This window comes from Mytilus californianus, unplaced genomic scaffold (assembly GCF_021869535.1).
Source record: "Mytilus californianus isolate M0D057914Y unplaced genomic scaffold, xbMytCali1.0.p SCAF_4, whole genome shotgun sequence".
Classification (NCBI taxonomy): domain Eukaryota; kingdom Metazoa; phylum Mollusca; class Bivalvia; order Mytilida; family Mytilidae; genus Mytilus; species Mytilus californianus.
This window is the reverse complement of record NW_026262690.1, coordinates 13399581-13418722: the sequence shown is the minus strand read 5'-3', so window position 1 is coordinate 13418722 and position 19142 is coordinate 13399581. Positions and strand designations below refer to the sequence as shown.

Below are 19142 nucleotides of genomic sequence, written 5' to 3'. Positions count from 1 at the left end.
TTTTTAGTATGTGAGTCTACTATGATGAGTTACAGATCGAGTTTTCATTTGGTTACACTCCATTGGTTATTGCTGAAATTAGCTTTGGACTTGAAAATTTCATGAAAATAGCAGTTATACAGACTATTTTTCTAAACACCTTCACATATTGAGCTGATTTTTAGTATGTGAGTCCTCTATATTGAGTTACAGATCGAGTTTATGTTTGGTTCAGCTCCGCGGATTTTTTTCTAGATTATTTGCTTTGGAATTTGAAAATTTCATGAAAATAACATGTATACAGACTTTCATTCTCTATTTTCCACTCCTTAAAATGGCTTCAAGCTTTTTTTGCAAGCGGGGCAATTCATGTCGTTCTGACACATCTAGTTTAACTCTCACCTAAGCCTGATTGATATCTTTTTAACTTTTTTGTTAGAGATGGCATGTGTTATAGTGACAAACAAAATATTGTCTTCAGTCTGTCAATCACAATCTTCATTAGTCACAAGCCTCACTCACTGTCTGTTTTGATTCTTCATTAGTCACAATCATATCTGTCTTGACTCTTTATAAGTCACAAACCTGTCTGTCTTGATTCTTCATTTGTCACAAGTATGTCCCTCCTGATTCCTCTTTTGTCACAAGTATGTTCCTCTTGATTCTTCATTAGCCACACACCTGTCTGTCTTGATTCTTTATTAGTCACACACCTGTCTGTCTTGATTCTTCATTAGTCACACACCTATCTGTCTTGATTCTTCATTAGTCACACATCTGTCTGTCTTGATTTTTCATTAGTCACAAGCATGTCTGTCTTGATTCTTCATTACTCACAAGCATATCTGTCTTGACTCTTTATAAGTCACACACCTGTCTGTCTTGATTCTTCATTAATCACAAGCATGTCTGTCTTGATTCTTCATTACTCACAAGCATATCTGTCTTGACTCTTTATAAGTCACACACCTGTCTGTCTTGATTCTTCATTAGTCACAAGCATGTCTGTCTTGATTCTTCATTACTCACAAGCATATCTGTCTTGACTCTTTATAAGTCACACACCTGTCTGTCTTGATTCTTCATTAGTCACAAGCATGTCTGTCTTGATTTTTCATTACTCACAAGCATATCTGTCTTGACTCTTTATAAGTCACAAGCCTGTCTGTCTTGATTTTTCATTAGTCACAAGCATGTCTGTCTTGATTCTTCATTAGTCACAAGCATGTCTGTCTTGATTCTTCATTACTCACAAGCATATCTGTCTTGACTCTTTATAAGTCACACACCTGTCTGTCTTGATTCTTCATTAGTCACAAGCATGTCTGTCTTGATTTTTCATTACTCACAAGCATATCTGTCTTGACTCTTTATAAGTCACAAGCCTGTCTGTCTTGATTCTTCATTAGTCACAAGCCTGTCTGTCTTGATTCTTCATTAGCCACAAGTATGTCCCTCTTGATTCCTCTTTTGTCACAAATAAAGGCAACAGTAGTATACCGCTGTTCGAAATTCATAAATCGATTGAGAAAAAAACAAATCCGGGTTACAAACTAAAACTGAGGGAAACACATCAAATATAAGAGGAGAACTACGACACAACAGAAACACAACATTAAAATGTAACACACACAGAAAGAACTATAATATAACAATGGCCATTTTCCTGACTTGGTACAGGACACAAGTATGTTCCTCTTGATTCTTCATTAGCCACAAGCCTGTCTGTCTTGATTCTCTATTAGTCACACACCAGTCTGTCTTGACTCTTCATTAGTCACAAGCATGTCTGTCTTGATTCTTCATTACTCACAAGCATATCTGTCTTGACTCTTTATAAGTCACAAGCCTGTCTGTCTTGATTCTTCATTAGTCACAAGCCTGTCTGTCTTGATTCTTCATTAGCCACAAGTATGTCCCTCTTGATTCCTCTTTTGTCACAAATAAAGGCAACAGTAGTATACCGCTGTTCGAAATTCATAAATCGATTGAGAAAAAAACAAATCCGGGTTACAAACTAAAACTGGGGGAAACACATCAAATATAAGAGAACTACTACGACACAACAGAAACACAACATTAAAATGTAACACACACAGAAAGAACTATAATATAACAATGGCCATTTTCCTGACTTGGTACAGGACACAAGTATGTTCCTCTTGATTCTTCATTAGCCACAAGCCTGTCTGTCTTGATTCTCTATTAGTCACACACCAGTCTGTCTTGATTCTTCATTAGTCACAAGCATGTCTGTCTTGATTCCTCTTTAGTTACAAGCATGTCTGTCTTGATTCGTCATTACTCCCAAACATATCTGTCTTGACTCTTTATTAGTGGCAAACCTGTCTGTCTTGATTCTCCATTAGTCACAAGCATGTCTGTCTTGATTCTTTATTACTCACAAGCATATCTGTCTTGACTCTTGATTAGTGGCAAACCTGTCTGTCTTGATTCTTCATTAGTCACAAGCATGTTTGTCTTGATTCTTCATTACTCACAAGCATATCTGTCTTGACTTTTTATTAGTCACAAACCTGTCTGTCTTGACTCTTTATTAGTCACAAGCATGGCTGTCTTGATTCCTCTTGATTCTTCATTAGTCACAAGCCTGTTTGTCTTGATTCTTCATTAGTCACAAGCCTGTCTGTCTTGATTCTTCATTAGTCACAAGCATGTTTGTCTTGATTCTTCATTACTCACAAGCATATCTGTCTTGATTCTTAATAAGTCACAAGCATATCTGTCTTGATTCTTTATAAGTCACAAACCTGTCTGTCTTGATTCTTCATTAGTCACAAGTATGTCTGTCTTGATTCCTCATTACTCACAAGCATATCTGTCTTGATTCTTCATAAGTCACAAGCATATCTGTCTTGATTCTTTATTAGTCACAAACCTGTCTGTCTTGATTCTTCATTACTCACAAGCCTGTCTATCATTAGTTTTCCATTCATACAACGGTTCTGGGTAATTTTACTTCATACAATGGTTCTTGGTAGTTTTACTTCATACAATGGTTCTGGGTAGTTTTACTTCATGCAATGGTTTTGGTAGTTTTACTCCATATAATGGTTGTTGGTAGTTTTGATTCATACAATAGTTGTTGGTAGTTTTACATCATATAATGGTTGTTGGTAGTTTTGATACACTTAATGGTTGTTGGTAGTTTTGATACACACAATTGTTGTTGGTAATTTAACTTTATATAATGGTTGTTGGTAGTTTTACTTCATATAATGGTTGTTGGTAGTTTTGAATCATACAATAGTTGTTGGTAGTTTTACATCATATAATGGTTGTTGGTAGTTTTGATACATATAATGGTTGTGGGTAGAATTGATACACATAATGGTTGTTGGTAGTTTTGATTCATACAGTAGTTTTGGTAGTTTTGATTCATACAATGGTTGTTGGAAGTTTTGATTCATACAATGGTTTTGGGTAGTTTTGATTAAAATACTATGGTTGTGGGTAGTTTTGATTAAAATACAATGGTTGTGGGTAGTTTTTTTAAGGTGATTCACACAGTGGTTGTGGGTTGTTTTAAATCAGCTTAATGACATTTGAAGTAGGTGCTTTTATTCAGCTTATGCTTTAATGTAGATAAACCGACCATTGTTTCTATACGTATGAAAGATAAACTTACCATTGTTTCATACCGTGATAATCCATGAGGTAATAACCTTTTAAGTTAATCAGCTTTCAAAGTCTTGCATTCATTAATCCTCTCACTTCCTTGTCAGCTGACTATCCTCAGGGTCATGAACTTCAGTACAGATGTGAAAGATGTCCATTTGCTTTGGTTCTTATCTGGACATGAGCGTAAAATAATATAAAGGTAATAACCCTTTAAGTTAATCAGCTTTCAAAGTCTTGCATTCATTAATCCTCTTTCTTCCTTGTCAGCTGACTATCCTCAGGGTCATGAACTTCAGTACAGCTGTGAAAGATGTCCGTTTGCTTTGGTTCTTATTTGGACATGAGAGTAAAATAATATTATAAAGTTCTACTGCTGATCACATGAAATAAGGACAAATTTTATTTCTCAAAATCTTAGTATTTTTCTATATATTGTGGACTGTTGAATGTTTGAATGTTAGAAGATCTGGATGCTTCATACCTAATGAACAAAGATGTAAGTTTTCATTGAAAATGCAATTGTTAATTTGGCATGGTCAATCTGACCTTGGCCTCTTTTCATTGGATAATGTTAAGTTTTTGGAATAGGTCTGTTTCACAGATACTATAAGCAGTATGTCGTCTATATTTAGTGTATGGAATGATTGTACGGTGTACATGGTAGTCTGGCAAGGTTCATATGAACTTGACCTCATTTTCATAGTTCATCGGTCAATGTTAAGTTTTCAGGGATAGGTCTTTTTCTCAGATACTTTAAGGAGTTTACCAACTTTATTTCGTGTATGGAATGATTGCAAGATGTGCATGTCTGTGTGCAGTGTGTGGTAGGGCTGATTTGACCTTGACCTTAATTGCATGGATCATTAATTGTGTTAAGTCTATTTGATAATTAGAGTTGACCCTTTGTTGTAAAGACTTGTATGTAGACTTAGCACATACTTACAACTTCTCGTCCAATCAAATTGCTTATATTTGCCTTCTAATTTTCATAGTACATACTTTTCCCGTGTACTAAGTAACTACACATGAATGACCACAAGGGTAAGATTTCATTGTATCATAATGAAGATATTTAAATCAAAAATTGCCGCTGGCTGTTTTGAAATAAAATGCTGTGTTCCAAATTAAATTAAATAGTTTGTAATTAGTTTTCACGTTGATTTTTAAATATCCTGCTATTAAAATCTTTGGATCTAAAAAATGTTTTTGATAATTGCTATTTCTTTCATTTAAATAAAGGGTAATACATATGGTTCTTTATACCTTGATTAGAGTACAACGATATCTTAAAATTATGATAATGTAATAATGTATCATCCATGCAATTACTTTGTACACAAAAAAGTGTGTACTATGAAACCTTGTGAAGGGAAATTAAAGCAACTTGGTGATAATTTTTTAAACTTTCTTAAGGTAGGTGATCTATTTCGTCATGAATTGATTGATTTATTGATTATCGGTTGCTTAATTTCCAGTGGCAAATATTTCATGCATGTTCAGGACGATGTCATGAATTGAAAAATTGTGATTATGTCTGAAGATAATGTGCCAATTATATATATAAACATATTCTGATAAATCTTTTAGTTTTTACTTTGAAATAATAAAAAAAAAAAAAACCACACAAAACCTATAATCTCTGATCTATTGATAGTTGCTTTTTAATGCCTATCTGCTAGACTATATCTATGGGGACAAACTATCTATATGTTTCAAATTTATTATAGCTTTAGTTTTTAGTGAAATTAAAAAATGTTTTCAAAACATGTAAAGCTTCCACTGCAATTTAATTATTGCCTGCTTTTGGTCAATTTATTTGGTCATCTTACCATGTAAGAAGAACATGTATAGTGAAACACCACTTTATATCAATATACATACTTACACCAGCAGCTACCATCTTTTCATTCTGGAGTCAAGGGCCTTTTGAAATCACATATTTTACAATGATACTAGTGAGTAGATTTACAAAACTTCGTTAATGAGCTCCGTTTTACAAACACCTGTGATACAAGTAGTCAGCCAAAATAAACTATCAATAGACCAATTAAAAGATTACTCGAGTTGTAAATATTTGCTAAATTGGATAGTCTATGAAAAGGTATATACTATGAAATTAAGAGCTCGGGGCAAGCCCCTCGCTCTAAATTTCATAGTATATACCTTTTTATAGACTAACCTAGACAAAACACATGTCTGTCGTACCAAATTAAGTTTTCCAACTTCAAACTAATTATCAGTAAAACAGGTGAGATATTGTAGTGAGTGAACTTTTGTTTTACTACTGTAATATCTTGTGAACGCAAAATCTGTGAGAGATTTGACAGAAAGCTCTTAAACTTCATAGGATTGGTTGTCATCATACGAGATTGAACTCATTTTTGAGTTGACCTTTTTGGAAAAGTTTAAATGGTAGAAAATTAATGACACAGCCTTTTATGATGGACTGATTAATAGATATAATGGTAAAGTAAAAGACCTTCCATTAAGATATTAAAGACATATGAAGTGGGAGGAATCATTTCCGGGAATGATATTCAACACTCTAATATGTCAATATTGTCTTTGATTCTCATTCTTTATGTCCTTGACCCCAGAACTTAGCTACTGGCATTCACAGATTGTTTCCTTTACACACTGTTATTGATTACAAACAAAATTAATGTTAACAATATCCATTCTTTCTTATAAACAGAATAATTTGTATCATTAAAATTTGTTGAATTTATCCTGGTTGATAGACATTTTCATGTTGAATCAATCTTCTAGGCTCAGCATGATTTTATCAGATTTGTCATAGGAAATTGTAGTACTGAAAAATATAAACATATTTAGTTTTTTTTTTTATTGGAGATTTATGAAAAACCAGTTGGACATCACCACCTGTTAATGTGCCTGTCAGAAATCTTGTCAATTGTTGTCTTTTCTTATTGTGGAATCCTCAATCAAATTCAAATGGTTTACAATCAATTTATGTCCCTATCAGAGTTCAAGATAAAGAAATATATGATACCTTGTTTGAAATTCTTAATTTTTATAAAGTGCATAGTTAAATATAAGTCCCACATGAGATTTCTCTTTGATATGGTACTGTATAGTTTATGATTTCTCTTTGATATGGTACTGTATAGTTTATGATTTCTCTTTGATATGGTACTGTATAGTTTATGATTTCTCTTTGATATGGTACTGTATAGTTTATGATTTCTCTTTGATATGGTACTGTATAGTTTATGATTTCTCTTTGATATGGTACTGTATAGTTTATGATTTCTCTTTGATATGGTACTGTATAGTTTATGATTTCTCTTTGATATGGTACTCTATATTTATGATTTCTTGTTAGTTATTATGATGCAGAGAAGGGATTTTTAATGCTTCCATATCGCCAGAGACATATAATACAAGAGATTCGCAACTCGGCAACATCCCGTAATAACACGCGGCCACTAGTTAAACCTCGCGAGATCTCCTTAGGTAATAAAGTCATTAATAAAAGTATTAAAAGTACTCGAAGTAAGGACGAATGTTTAAGCATAACATAAACTGTTTCAGTGTTAAATTTATCATAATTGATTCAATAATTTGAGTACATATATAATTATTTAATTTAATGTAATTTTGATTTTAGATTTGTATTATTGAAAAAGAGATATAATTTGATATTGTATTAAAAAAACTGATATTAAATAATTAACACTTGATAAATTGTGCCAGAGTTTATTTTATTTGATAGTTACATAATGGGTTTCTATTGAATATACACCTGTCTCGGAGACATAATTTCACAGTGTGACATGTATATTAGGTTTGAATTATTCGATGACCAGGTAAATCACGAACATGTTATAAATAATGAGTTTTAATTGACACCTTGTAAACAAGAAGTTGTTACACCACAGGTGTCCACACTCTTTCCAAAAATACAATTCACAAAATGTAAAATTAATTAATGTGGAAAAAAACTTAATTTATTTGTTAATTAATTGTTAATCATGATAGGCTTTGTTTTTTATTCTTGATATTTATAAATTATTAAAATTTCATTTATTTTTATAGTCATCATTTATTGGGCTTGCATTGATTTTTTCTGTAGGATTGTCTGTAAATGTTTGATTTCTAAGTGTTGTTTGAGTTTCATCATAGGCTTGCATTGAGTTTTTTTTTAAATGATTGTCGGTAAATTTATGGTTTCTTCATGTTCGAAGTGTGTATTGAGAATTAATATTTAAGAAAATTACAATTAATTTCTCATTTGAATAAAGCTTCATTCATGTGCACGCAATATGGAAAATTCCGATTTTATTTCGTGGGATGACAATCTTAATAGTTACGACTTAGATATTCTCCTAGTTGAATAAACTGATTACGAACTCTTTGTTGATAGTGAAAGTGACGAAGACATAAGCGAGAGTCACCCACCAACAAAAACAATTGACAATACTGCATACATAGATGGATATGTGTGTCCTAGAAGCAACAAAAAATCTATAAAAAAACACAACATTGAAGTGGGAGCCAAGGTCATACATCAAAGCAACATGAAAGACACTATTTAAAAAGTATTTTATAACCTTATTTCCAGGAGACAATCATTTGTAGTGGTTTTTGTCTTTTAATCATTTGTAGTGGTTTTTGTCTTTTTTATTCTGGGGTAAAGAGATGGCAGTTTAAAAGTAAGATTGTTTATGTGTATACATATACAAATCCTTGGTGTAAACAAAATCTTTTATTATCAAATATATATATATCTTTTGGAGTCACCATTGAAATGTCCTCAATACGATTTTAATTTAAAAATGAATTAGGTTCATGTTTTGAATGAGAAGCGTAGTCTGAAACGACAACAGATGCATGAAGCTCATTCATAATATTACGACCAGCAGAAGGTTTCTTTTACTAGGAAAATTTTACTCCTTTTGTAAATTTACTGCATTCGTTCATCTTTGGCACCCTAAAAAAAAAAAAAAAAAAATAACTTCAGAATAGGAGAAAATAAACAACTTTGCCATCAACAGAATGAAAAATGAATAAATTGCCTAACAAAATGCAGGCTATAAATTTCATAGTGCACAAAAATGAAGGACTGATTTAAGGAAATTTTTCCATGAACAATTTCAATATTTAGCCAGTTTAAAATTAATAAAAAAAAAAAAAAGAAATGAAAAGAAAAAGAAAAACTTGGGAGTAATATATATCCCCATAATATGACATATTTATTTGTAAATTTCTAGTTTCGACGAAACAGATTGATAAAATTAGCATAGCTGGCTTTGTGTATAAATAACAAAATAATAGTCACCTTTGTTGATATTTTTAGAAATAACTGTTTGATCAAATTTTACGAAACTGGTCTTATTTTCACGACATATAACATCTGAGAGTAATATAGCCCCATACAATTGAATATTTATTCGCACATTTCCAAGTTTTACGAGATAAAATGATAGTACCAGCACAGCTGGCTTCAGGTATCAATAAGAAAAAATCGCCACATTTGTTGATAATTTTGAAAGAAAAAAAACACTATTGGATCAAATTTTACAAAAATAGTCTTATTTTCACGAAACAAAATTTAGGAGTATTATTACCCCATAAAATTATATATTTATTAGCATATTTCCAAGTTTTAAGAAAAAAATTGGGAGATCAAATGGTTTATCTGGCAATAGGAGGTGAAGTAAAATGGGCCGAGTTTTAATTTGTTTGTATTTGATTAATTTCATCATTAGAAAACATTTTATCAATAACAAATGATTAGAATTAGTTTTTTGTAACTTTTAAATATATTTGCATGCTTTAGCTGTGAAAGGTATCGGCATTATCCATTAGAAAAATCGTGAAGCTTAGAACCTTTTTCACACGATAGCGGGTTTTTACCCATAAATCCATCGAAATAATCGGCTTTCCAGTGGCCACGTCATTTTATTGGCTGTTATATAGACTCTACTACAGTTGCGAATCTCTTGTATTATATGTCTCTGATATCGCATACTAAATGAATTTTTATACGACCCCAAAAACAATTTTGCAGTCGTATATTGGTATCACGTTGTCGTCGTCGTTGTCCGAAGACACTTGGTTTCCGGACAATAACTTTAGTTTAACTGAATGGATCTTTATGAAATTTATACACAAGGTTTGAAACCACAAAAGGATGGTTTGGATTGATTCAGTGGGTTATGGTCCCAACAGTTTAGGAATTAAGGGCCCAAAAGGGGTCAAAATAAGCATTTTTCTAGTTTCCAGACAATAACTTGTGTTTAAGTGTATTAATCTCTCTGAAATTATACCACAAGTTTTCATAACACAAAGGGATGGTTAGGATTAACTTTTGGGGTTATGGCTCAAACCATTTAGGAATTAGGGGCAAAAAAAGGGGGAAAAACAAGGGTTTCCTGGTTAGTGGACAATTAAGACAATTTAAAAGCAGTGTAAGGGAGGTAATCCAATCACATTTAAAGAACAATGTTGTGCAATTTTGGATTACCTCCCTTACACTGCTTGTAAATTATGTATAAAGAAATTTTGTATTGTCTTGAGGTGATTAGCTGTCAATTTAATTAGAAGTTACTATTCATTAATATTAATTTTAGCCATATGTCATTTTCTATTTTAAGACTTTTATGATGTATTTAAATGGGTAATTATAGTTGCAAACTCCATTAGAAATTTGAATTGGGATTATGACCATATCTTGAGGGAATGAAAATTTTTTGGAAAAAGGGAAAATGGGGGGGGGGGGGGGGGGGGGGGGGGTGGCATTTCAGATTTCAAAATTAAAAAGAAAATTCTTCAAATATTTTTTTTTTTTTTTTTGCAAAAAAGAGGGCAAAAGGGGGGGGGGGATAAAAGTTTTTTTTGGGGGAGGTGGGGGGTTGGGTCAATATGCATCAGCATAGTGTATTGCACAAAAGCTAAGTTCTTTGACTACAGTTATTCTGTGTCAGAAACCTATTATGTGTCAATTATTTAATTACAATCCAAATTCAGACCTGTATCAAGCGCGAATATTGTATCCATATTTTCCCCAACTTTTCAGGGTTGGACCTCTGCGGTTGTATCAAGCTGCACTCAGCAAAGCAATTTATTGACACTTATTATTGTCACACTGTTTAGAATGACAAAACAATAACAGAAATTTTTACTATTAATATCCTGATAAGACAATAACAAAAGAAATGGACATCAGGATTAATTAATTTGTGAATACATTGATCAGTACTATATGTGCTACCATCCATGATAAGATTTCCTTGATACTAAGAGAAAGGAGTGAGAAGCATGAAACATATCACTATATACTGAGGGGGCAATATCAGAAATCAAAGTAGGAATAGACAACAATGAAAATAATTAGATAAAACACCAATAAAAGACCACATCTATTACACAGAAAACTTCAGTAAAACTAACCACATTTAAGATGATTTTGAAGGTTAAAGCCCAACTGGACATGTTCATATGAAGGATTTTAAAACCAGTGTAACGAGGTCAAGAACAAATGTGCTGATATTCCAAATTGACACATAATAAGGTTCAGAGCTAATCAGTTTTCTGAAGCCTTCTCAAATAGTAGAAAGTTTACAATGTATCATAGGCAAGATGATAGTGCTTAGCTTCTTGTGGTATTATCTTTTAAGTTGAGTTCTGGTCACTTATAGCTCAAAATCATTATGTCCATCATGCAGTGCGATGAGGAGGTAAAAGATTTAAGATGTTTCATTGGTTAACTAGGAGAAAGATAATCTTATTTTTACCATTATGTATAGTAGGAGTAATATACTTCAGGCAGATTTCATCTAACGAAAAATGTAGAAATTGTTTATATCAATTATATATATAAGTGCAATGATTTGAAGAGATTTATAGGGAAATTGTGGTGTGATATTCCCATTAAGAAAACTTGAAAGCATGGACATTTTTGTTTGCCAGCTGTTCGTTCTTTCCTCTCAAGTTTTTTTTTTTTTTTTTTCTTCAACTATTCAGATAAGTGTACATAAATGTTGGAATAAGATCATCTTAAAATGCCTAGCTACGAAGTAACTTAAAGATTCTTCATAGTAACAATTTAGTACAGTTGAACCAAGCATTAAATTGAAGTTCACTGTAAAGGTTACGACAGTCACACGAAACTTCATTTGTATACTTGGTATCAAAATTTGTTAGATAATTGTGTTAAGGCCAGTATAAAAATTCTGAGATTCTCGTCTAACAACTAAAGAGGGGTGTTATTTTTAATTTTTGTAAAACCTAGCAAAAAGAAAAAAGGGTATGAAATCAAAATAATTTTGGTTTGGCTTTAAAAAAATCTGCTTAAACCTGGGCTGTTTGGTTGAGAATCTAGAATGTTTCTATGACCATACTCAGATTTATATACATATTTATCAACTGCCCTTTTTAAAAGAGGATCCGAGTCTGTTTGTCTTTCAAAAATCAATGATGAATTCAAACTTGAATGTTTGTTATATTCATTTTAAAGTAACTAAAAGCATGCCATCGACTGTTTTAAGAATGTAATAACAATCCAAATAGAAGCTTTATGAGTGGTGCTTGTTTTAACCATATATGTAGCTCCATTAGGGGGCAAGCCCATAAATCCGCCTCTGGTCTGTAAATATTTTTTAAAATAAGGAAATTCTATGGAAAACTTATTGGATCTGTGAAAATTGTGGTATACTGGTGGATGATATTCAGTAAAGGTTAGGGGAAATCTAGCTTACGTATTGAAACACAGTAAAATATGAAAATAGATATGTAATGTCCTGACGTACCCAAACCATACAAACAATAAGGATTTTCTATCTTACCTATGTGTTGGTAAAATGTAATTCAAATAAGCTAGTTCCTATAATATGTTTAATATTTTCATTTAAAAGGCATTTAAAAGAGAAAAAGGCATATCTTAGAAACAGTCAATTTTATATTCTGTTATGGATGTACACCTCTGAGGAGCCAAAAATTTCTAGAATTAAACTTTTTTCTTAACCTGATTTTTGGGTTTATATGACTGTAAAAAAATAATTGGTGAAGAAAAATTCATATGGCAGGTGCACTTCTTTTTTTGCTACGGCCCTTTGAAAGTACCCAATTTTGATGATTTTCCCATTTTTCATCAATTTTTACCCATTTTTGGGCTATTATCGTTAAAAAAATCACAGTCCCACAATTAAACTTTTTTTCATACTTTCAATAAAGATGAAGTGGACCAATCTGAATAAATTAAACTTCAAAAAACTTTAGGTAGGTGTTAATATAAGAAAGTTTTATCATATTTTGAGGCTTTTTCATGTCAAATTTACCATGCTGTCAATTTTGTAAATTTGAGATTTTTCTCCATTTTAAGAACAAAATGCATAATATTTCAACTTCTTTGTTATAAATGATTGAAAAATTACATATCTAAGAAATTTGAAAAGAAAAAAGTAATATGGGATGTATATGTTTCTGGTAAAATCATTTCTTGTACCCCTCACCCATTTTCTCAAAATTTTGTTTAAAAAGACTGTCTTGATTGGTAATAAAATTTGAAAAATTTATTACTCAAAAACTACTTATTGTAAATACACAATTTTTTTCACAGAGTTGAGTTTGATTATAACATTTTTTAAATTCATTGATATTTTTCACTTGTATCACATGTTTTGGAAATAATTCCAGAACGAGATTTCAACGAGACTGAAACGTCAGAAGAATACATCCTTCTTAAGTAAAAAGCTTGTAGTAAACATTATATTGAAAATGCACTAAAGCACAACTACCAGAAGCCTTAGTCAAACCATAATCTATTCATGTATTTTTTAGACATGGCATTTTATTGTTGAAGTAATGAAATTGTACTAAAAAACTCTCTATATCAATTAAAATGTAGCAACTGTCAAGATGAACTACAGCAATAAAATCACAGTTACTTTGATAAATTGGATGTTTTCAATTAATCAGAATGTTGTTAACCTCATATCATTTCTTTTGAAAAAAAAGGTTATCATGAAAAATAAGCTAACAAATATATAGAATATCAGACAATACTTAATATACTACACTCTACGTATCATTATAGAATATCAGACAATACTTAATATACTACAAAATAGTTGTTTTGGCTATAGATGCTTGTTTTGGCTATAGATGACTTGTTTTGAAAGTTTAGAAAATAAAACAAGATATTGTTGTATTGACAGTTAATGGAGGTCAGAGAAAATAATCTTCAATATTGTCGAGAGAAGATTTGTTATAAACACCAGAAATTGTTCTTTACAATTCATCATTTGATTTTGTTTTTACGTTTTCTGGATTTCAAGAAACAAAGTGATTTTTTTAACGGAAGATTGATATCATTTAAAACTCTCCTTGAAAAAGTGTAATCATGATATCTATAGGTGTATTTTTTGTCAAAAAATGTATGATATAGAGTATGTATTTTTATTATTCAAATTATATGACAAGGGTGGGGTACTTGGTGTGTCAGCTGCTAATTCCTACCTCAAAAATATTGAACAATTTTGTAAGAAATGGATTTCTATAACGTATCTATTTTCTCATTTTCAAAATTTTACTTTTTGTGGACATTACATGCGAAAGTTTCCATGAATTTTACTTTTTCACTGAAGTCTTCATCTGTTGATATATACTGTGACTGTTTTGTGTATCTTTAAGTTGAAAGACTTGCATAATGACAAATGATGAAAAGACGAATTGTTTTAAGTCTCTAAGAAGACCTATTGGATGCAGTTGCCATTTTTCAAAGTGGGTGCAATTAGGGTATTGTGACTTTACATGTCTGCATTTTATGTTTTTCAACAAAGTTTTATGCTGTTTTAAGATGATGGGCCTCATGAAATATTAGTTGCATAACTAACTGAATAATCCTATTAACATAAAGTATTGTTGTCGTTATATGACTCAACAGTGGCCTCAAATCAAAATAGTCTGAAGCTGAACTGTTCTAAATCATATTAATCCTTAAACTTTCTTCTTTTCAGACTTTACCAGCACTAACTACAGAACAAGCCGAGTTAGACTTCTTAATGGAAGCTGTTATAATGAGGTATTTTATGTTAATTATGACATGTCAAACATTTGTTACATGTGGTCATGTTGTCTAGACAGAAAAGTATGCTTATTATAAAAAGACAATAATTTTATTCAAAAAATTTCTATTCATTCATAAAACCAGACATGCAGGTCAGTTCTACCTCTCTTCAGGTTAATGTTTCCTCGAAAGCTAAGCCAGGTCAAATCTGAAGCCAAGTCTGATATGGTTGTTAAATCTGAAGCCCAATCTGACATAGAGGTCAGATCTAAAATAAAGTCTGATATATGTGTTAAATCTGAAGCTGAGTTTGATATGGAGGTCAAATCTGAAGCCAGGTCTGATATGTAGGTCAAATCTGAAGGCAAGTCTGATATAGAGGTCAAATCTGAAGCTGAGTTTGATATGGAGGTCAAACTGAAGCCCAGTCTGATATGGAGGTCAAATCTGAAGCTGAGTTTGATATGGAGGTCAAACTGAAGCCCAGTCTGACATGGAGGTCAAATCTGAAGCCAAGTCTGATATGGAGGTCAAATCTGAAGCTGAGTTTGATATGGAGGTCAATCTGAAGCCCAGTCTGACATGGAGGACAAATCTGAAGCCGTCTGATATGGGTGTTACATCTGAAGCCAAATCTGATATGGAGGTCAGAATGAAGTCAAGTCTGACATGGAGGTCAAATGTGTTAAATTTGAAGCAAAGCCTGACATGGAGGTTAAATCTGAAGCCAAGTCTAACATGGAGGTCAAATTTGAAGCCGTGTCTGACATAAAGGTCAAATTTGAAGCCGTGTCTGATATGGAGGTCAAATCTGAAGCCGTGTCTGACGACTGTGCACGTGTTAAATCTGAAGGCAAATCTGACATGGAGGTTAAGACTGGAACAAAGTCTGACATGAAGGTCAAAACTGAGGCTGAGTTTGACATTGTTGTTAAATCTGAAGTTAAGTCTGACATGGAGGTCAAAACTGAAGCAAAGTCTGACATGGAGGTCAAAACTGAAGCTGAGTTTGACATTGTTGTTAAATCTGAAGGCAAGTCTGACATGGAGGTCAAAACTGAAGCAAAGTCTGACATGGAGGTCAAAACTGAAGCAAAGTCTGACATGGAGGTCAAAACTGAAGAAAAGTCTGACATTGTTGTTAAATCTGAAGGCAAGTCTGACATGGAGATCAAAACTGAAGCAAAGTCTGACATAGAGGTCAAAACTGAAGCAAAGTCTGACATGGAGGTCAAATCTGAAGCAGAGTCTCAGATGTGGAGATCAAATTTGAAGCTGAGTCTGACCTGGAGGTCAAATCTGAAGCCATGTTTGACATGGGTGTTAAATCTGAAGCCAAGTCTGACATTGAGGTCAAATCTGCGAATATCTCCCACTTTCATTTATAATAAGCTCTAGGTAGTAATATGTCTGTCGAAAAAATTTGTGTTAAACAAAACAATGCCTAAGCTACCTGACATATTCATGAGCTAGGTCAATCATTTATTCATTGAAATTTGGATTTTTTAAAGGCAGTGCTTTAATGCCTTTCTAGTTGCCGGGTTAATCCTTCCTTCCGCGATATCCAACTTATCAACGTGGGGGGTCATTAGGCTCCAAGTAGATCCGGAAATGTTGAATTCTCTCCTCTTCTTATTGCGATATAAAATGTTTTTTGTTTCATTTCATTTACATTGGGAAATAGAGAAACGATCATTGTGTTTTGTTAGTTTTAAAAACTTTTGATATATTAGTATTTTGCATTATAAGCAGTCAACCGATTGACAAACTAGAATTATTTGAATTCCGTGTGGAAAGAGCTCGGGTAAATTTCGAGTGTTATCTGCAATCTAGATGTTTATAAATCATTTCAGTCGTTGATATAATAATTAAAGGTCGACTGAACATGAATTATATTATACAATTTAAAGCGAATTTCTGTTTATGCACGTGAACCCGTCTAACGTTATTGTAATTTCGCAGTTATATAAAGTAGCAAATTATCGTTCCTGAATAGGTGGCGCCGTGGTAGCGGATCCTGTTCCTCTACTTCCGGTTTCTGCACTGTGCAACTATTTCGGTTATATTTTTAATTAACGATGCCAAGTACTTGTTGTTGTGTACCTTGATGTCATTTAAGAGGAGGACATGCATTTCCAAATGACTTAAAAAGAAGGAAAAGTTGGATCAACGCCATGGCCCATACGCAGATTGGACGAGAACACGATGATATCGTGGAGTCCATCTCAATCAGCTGTTGTTTGCAAGGCACGTTTTACTGAAAAAGACTACGTGCAGGAAACTATTCATGGTAAAACTCTATTTTCTTTGTGAAATATATAGTTATATATGTAATCGCCATGCGAATAAACCAAAGTCTGTTTACAACCGCAATTATCGTTTTAGAATAAAAGGGGGTGGGTAATTCAAGACGTCATAATTTTTTGGACTACGATTCAATGTGATCTGTTTGAGATTTTTTGGTGATTGCTACAATTATAATGATTTCTTACAAGAGGTATATCATACTGAGAATTATTTTAGCAGTAATTATACTAATGTAGTAATGACAGGAATGCATAAGCTATGCCTCATAGACTTTCTTGAAAAATATCAATGACAATGTTAACAGGAACAAAACAATGACATGCTCTCATCTATATTATAGTTATTTAGGTACAAACAATGTACGTTTGTTGCATAAGTCTCTCATTGTTTGTCCTTTGGATTTACATAACATACATTGAATCAGGCAAACATAGTAATGAATAAATCTAGTTAATATTTCGCCAGGTAGTAAAAAGTATACATTGCTAATGGAAGTTCATTTAATTATCAAAAAACTAATGTTTTATAACCTTTTTCAGGGCGCAAACCCACCATACAGAGACTTAAGTCTACTGCCATTCCCAGCCTATTTTCCTGGACCAAGCAAGAGACTGAATCGTCCGCAAAAAGAAAAATCAGGGCAGTTTCCTGTGAAAACAAAAGAACTAAACTTGATGAATATTGTAGTAGAAATCTAGAGGAAAGTTTTGATTGTAAAGTTGGTTTTCCTGAAGAAGTCATTCATACTGCAGAAAGGATTTATGACTGTCCACCACCAACTGCCGAGCTAATGTTGAGCTTCACAGATGGAATTACGCAAACACCATCAATGCCTATGTTTTCAGCAGAGAATTTTGAAATGAAGACACGTGACACAGCCATGCATTTTTATACCGGTTTAGAGTTGTATACTAAATTTTTATTTGTTTTGACCACACTTGGTCCAGCAGCACATTGTTTGAGATACATATATTTTCAAATTGATAGGGTGTCAGTTGAAAATCAGTTTTTTATGACTTTGATGAAATTGAGGCATCATACAACCAACTTTGAACTGCCTAGATTCTAGATTGAATCTAGTGTTAAGAACATTGTGTATACATGGATTGTTTTTATGTCTAAACAGTGGTGTGAGGCTAACACTTGGCCATCTAGTGGTTTAGTCAGGTATTTTTCACCATCCAACTTCAAATTAAAAGTTTCCTACGACTTGGATTATTATTGACAGCACAGAATATCCCGTGATAAAACCTAAAGCTCCTAGAGCTCAGGCAACCTTTTCATCAAATAAAAACAGAAACACTGAAAATTCTTGAATGTTCGACACCTGGTGGTTTAGTCAACTATGTCTCTATGTCACATAGAGCGAATTATTGGACTTGGCAAAACATACAAAATTCTAATAAATCCTATGAATGGAACTGAAACAAAACTTTCATCTGAAATAACATTTAGTTGTTTTATGTTGTGTAATTTTAGGACTTGTATTGTGCCAAAGGATGCATAAATAAAAGTGACGCAATGAATTTTGTTCTGATATATATATATTTACAATTACATACACATGTAAATTGTAATGCATATAAAAATAAGGAGATGTGGTATGATTTTCAGTGAGTTTATCAAACTAAAGTGCATAAGAAATGGGTTTAAGCAGTTACAGGTGTTACTGTCACCGTACAATCTTCAACAATGAGAAAAACTTGTACCCTGTAAAAAATTTCAGAGATCTTACAACTAAGTTTTGTTGCCTCACCTTGACTTTGGTGAATTTTTTATATCTGTTGATGTAAATATAAAAAAGAAGATGTGGAATGATTGCCAATGAGACAACTCTCCACACATGCACAAGAGACCAAATGACACAAAAATTAACAGCTATAGGTCACAGTACGGCCTTCAACAATGAGCAAAGCCCATACCGCACAGTCAGCTATAAAAGGCCCCGAAATGACAATGTAAAACAATTCAAACAAGAAAACTAACGGCATATTTTATGTAAAAAAAATGAACAAATATAACAAATATGCAACACATAAACAAACGACAACCACTGAATTACACTTTTACAGGCTCCTGACTTGGGACAGGCACATACATGTACATACAGAATGTGGCGGGCTTAAACATGTTAGCGGGATCCCAACCCTCCCCCTAACCTGGGACAGTGGTGTAACAGTAC

At 32.6% G+C, this 19142-nt stretch overlaps 2 protein-coding genes across 12 annotated transcripts in view; both read left to right on the top strand.

The window, feature by feature from the left end:
- Window positions 1–19142, top strand: part of LOC127737499 (ALK tyrosine kinase receptor-like) — a 131291-nt gene that overhangs the window by 72476 nt on the left and 39673 nt on the right. For all 11 annotated transcript variants that reach the window (XR_007999602.1, XR_007999596.1, XR_007999601.1 and 8 more), the window contains one exon: window positions 14604–14668. Coding sequence is in view for 2 of the 11 variants with exons in the window: in XM_052248288.1 (XP_052104248.1) it covers window positions 14604–14668 (65 nt within the window). In the remaining 9 variants the exon portion in view is untranslated. The remainder of the gene's footprint in view (window positions 1–14603; window positions 14669–19142) is intronic.
- On the top strand, window positions 16160–18486 carry LOC127737504 (uncharacterized). The gene is made up of 2 exons (XM_052248298.1): window positions 16160–16943; window positions 17500–18486. The coding sequence occupies exons 1-2, from the start codon at window positions 16859–16861 to the stop codon at window positions 18027–18029; spliced, it is 615 nt and encodes a 204-aa protein (XP_052104258.1). The 5' UTR covers window positions 16160–16858; the 3' UTR covers window positions 18030–18486.

What these genes read in the sequence shown, in the direction of transcription:
- LOC127737504 (XM_052248298.1), top strand. Translation starts at nt 16,859, where the DNA reads ATGATATCGTGGAGTCCATCTCAATCAGCTGTTGTTTGCAAGGCACGT. An exon ending in CGTGCAGGAAACTATTCATG is followed by an intron (nt 16,944 to 17,499) that starts GTAAAACTCTAT and finishes AACCTTTTTCAG; the next exon opens with GGCGCAAACCCACCATACAG.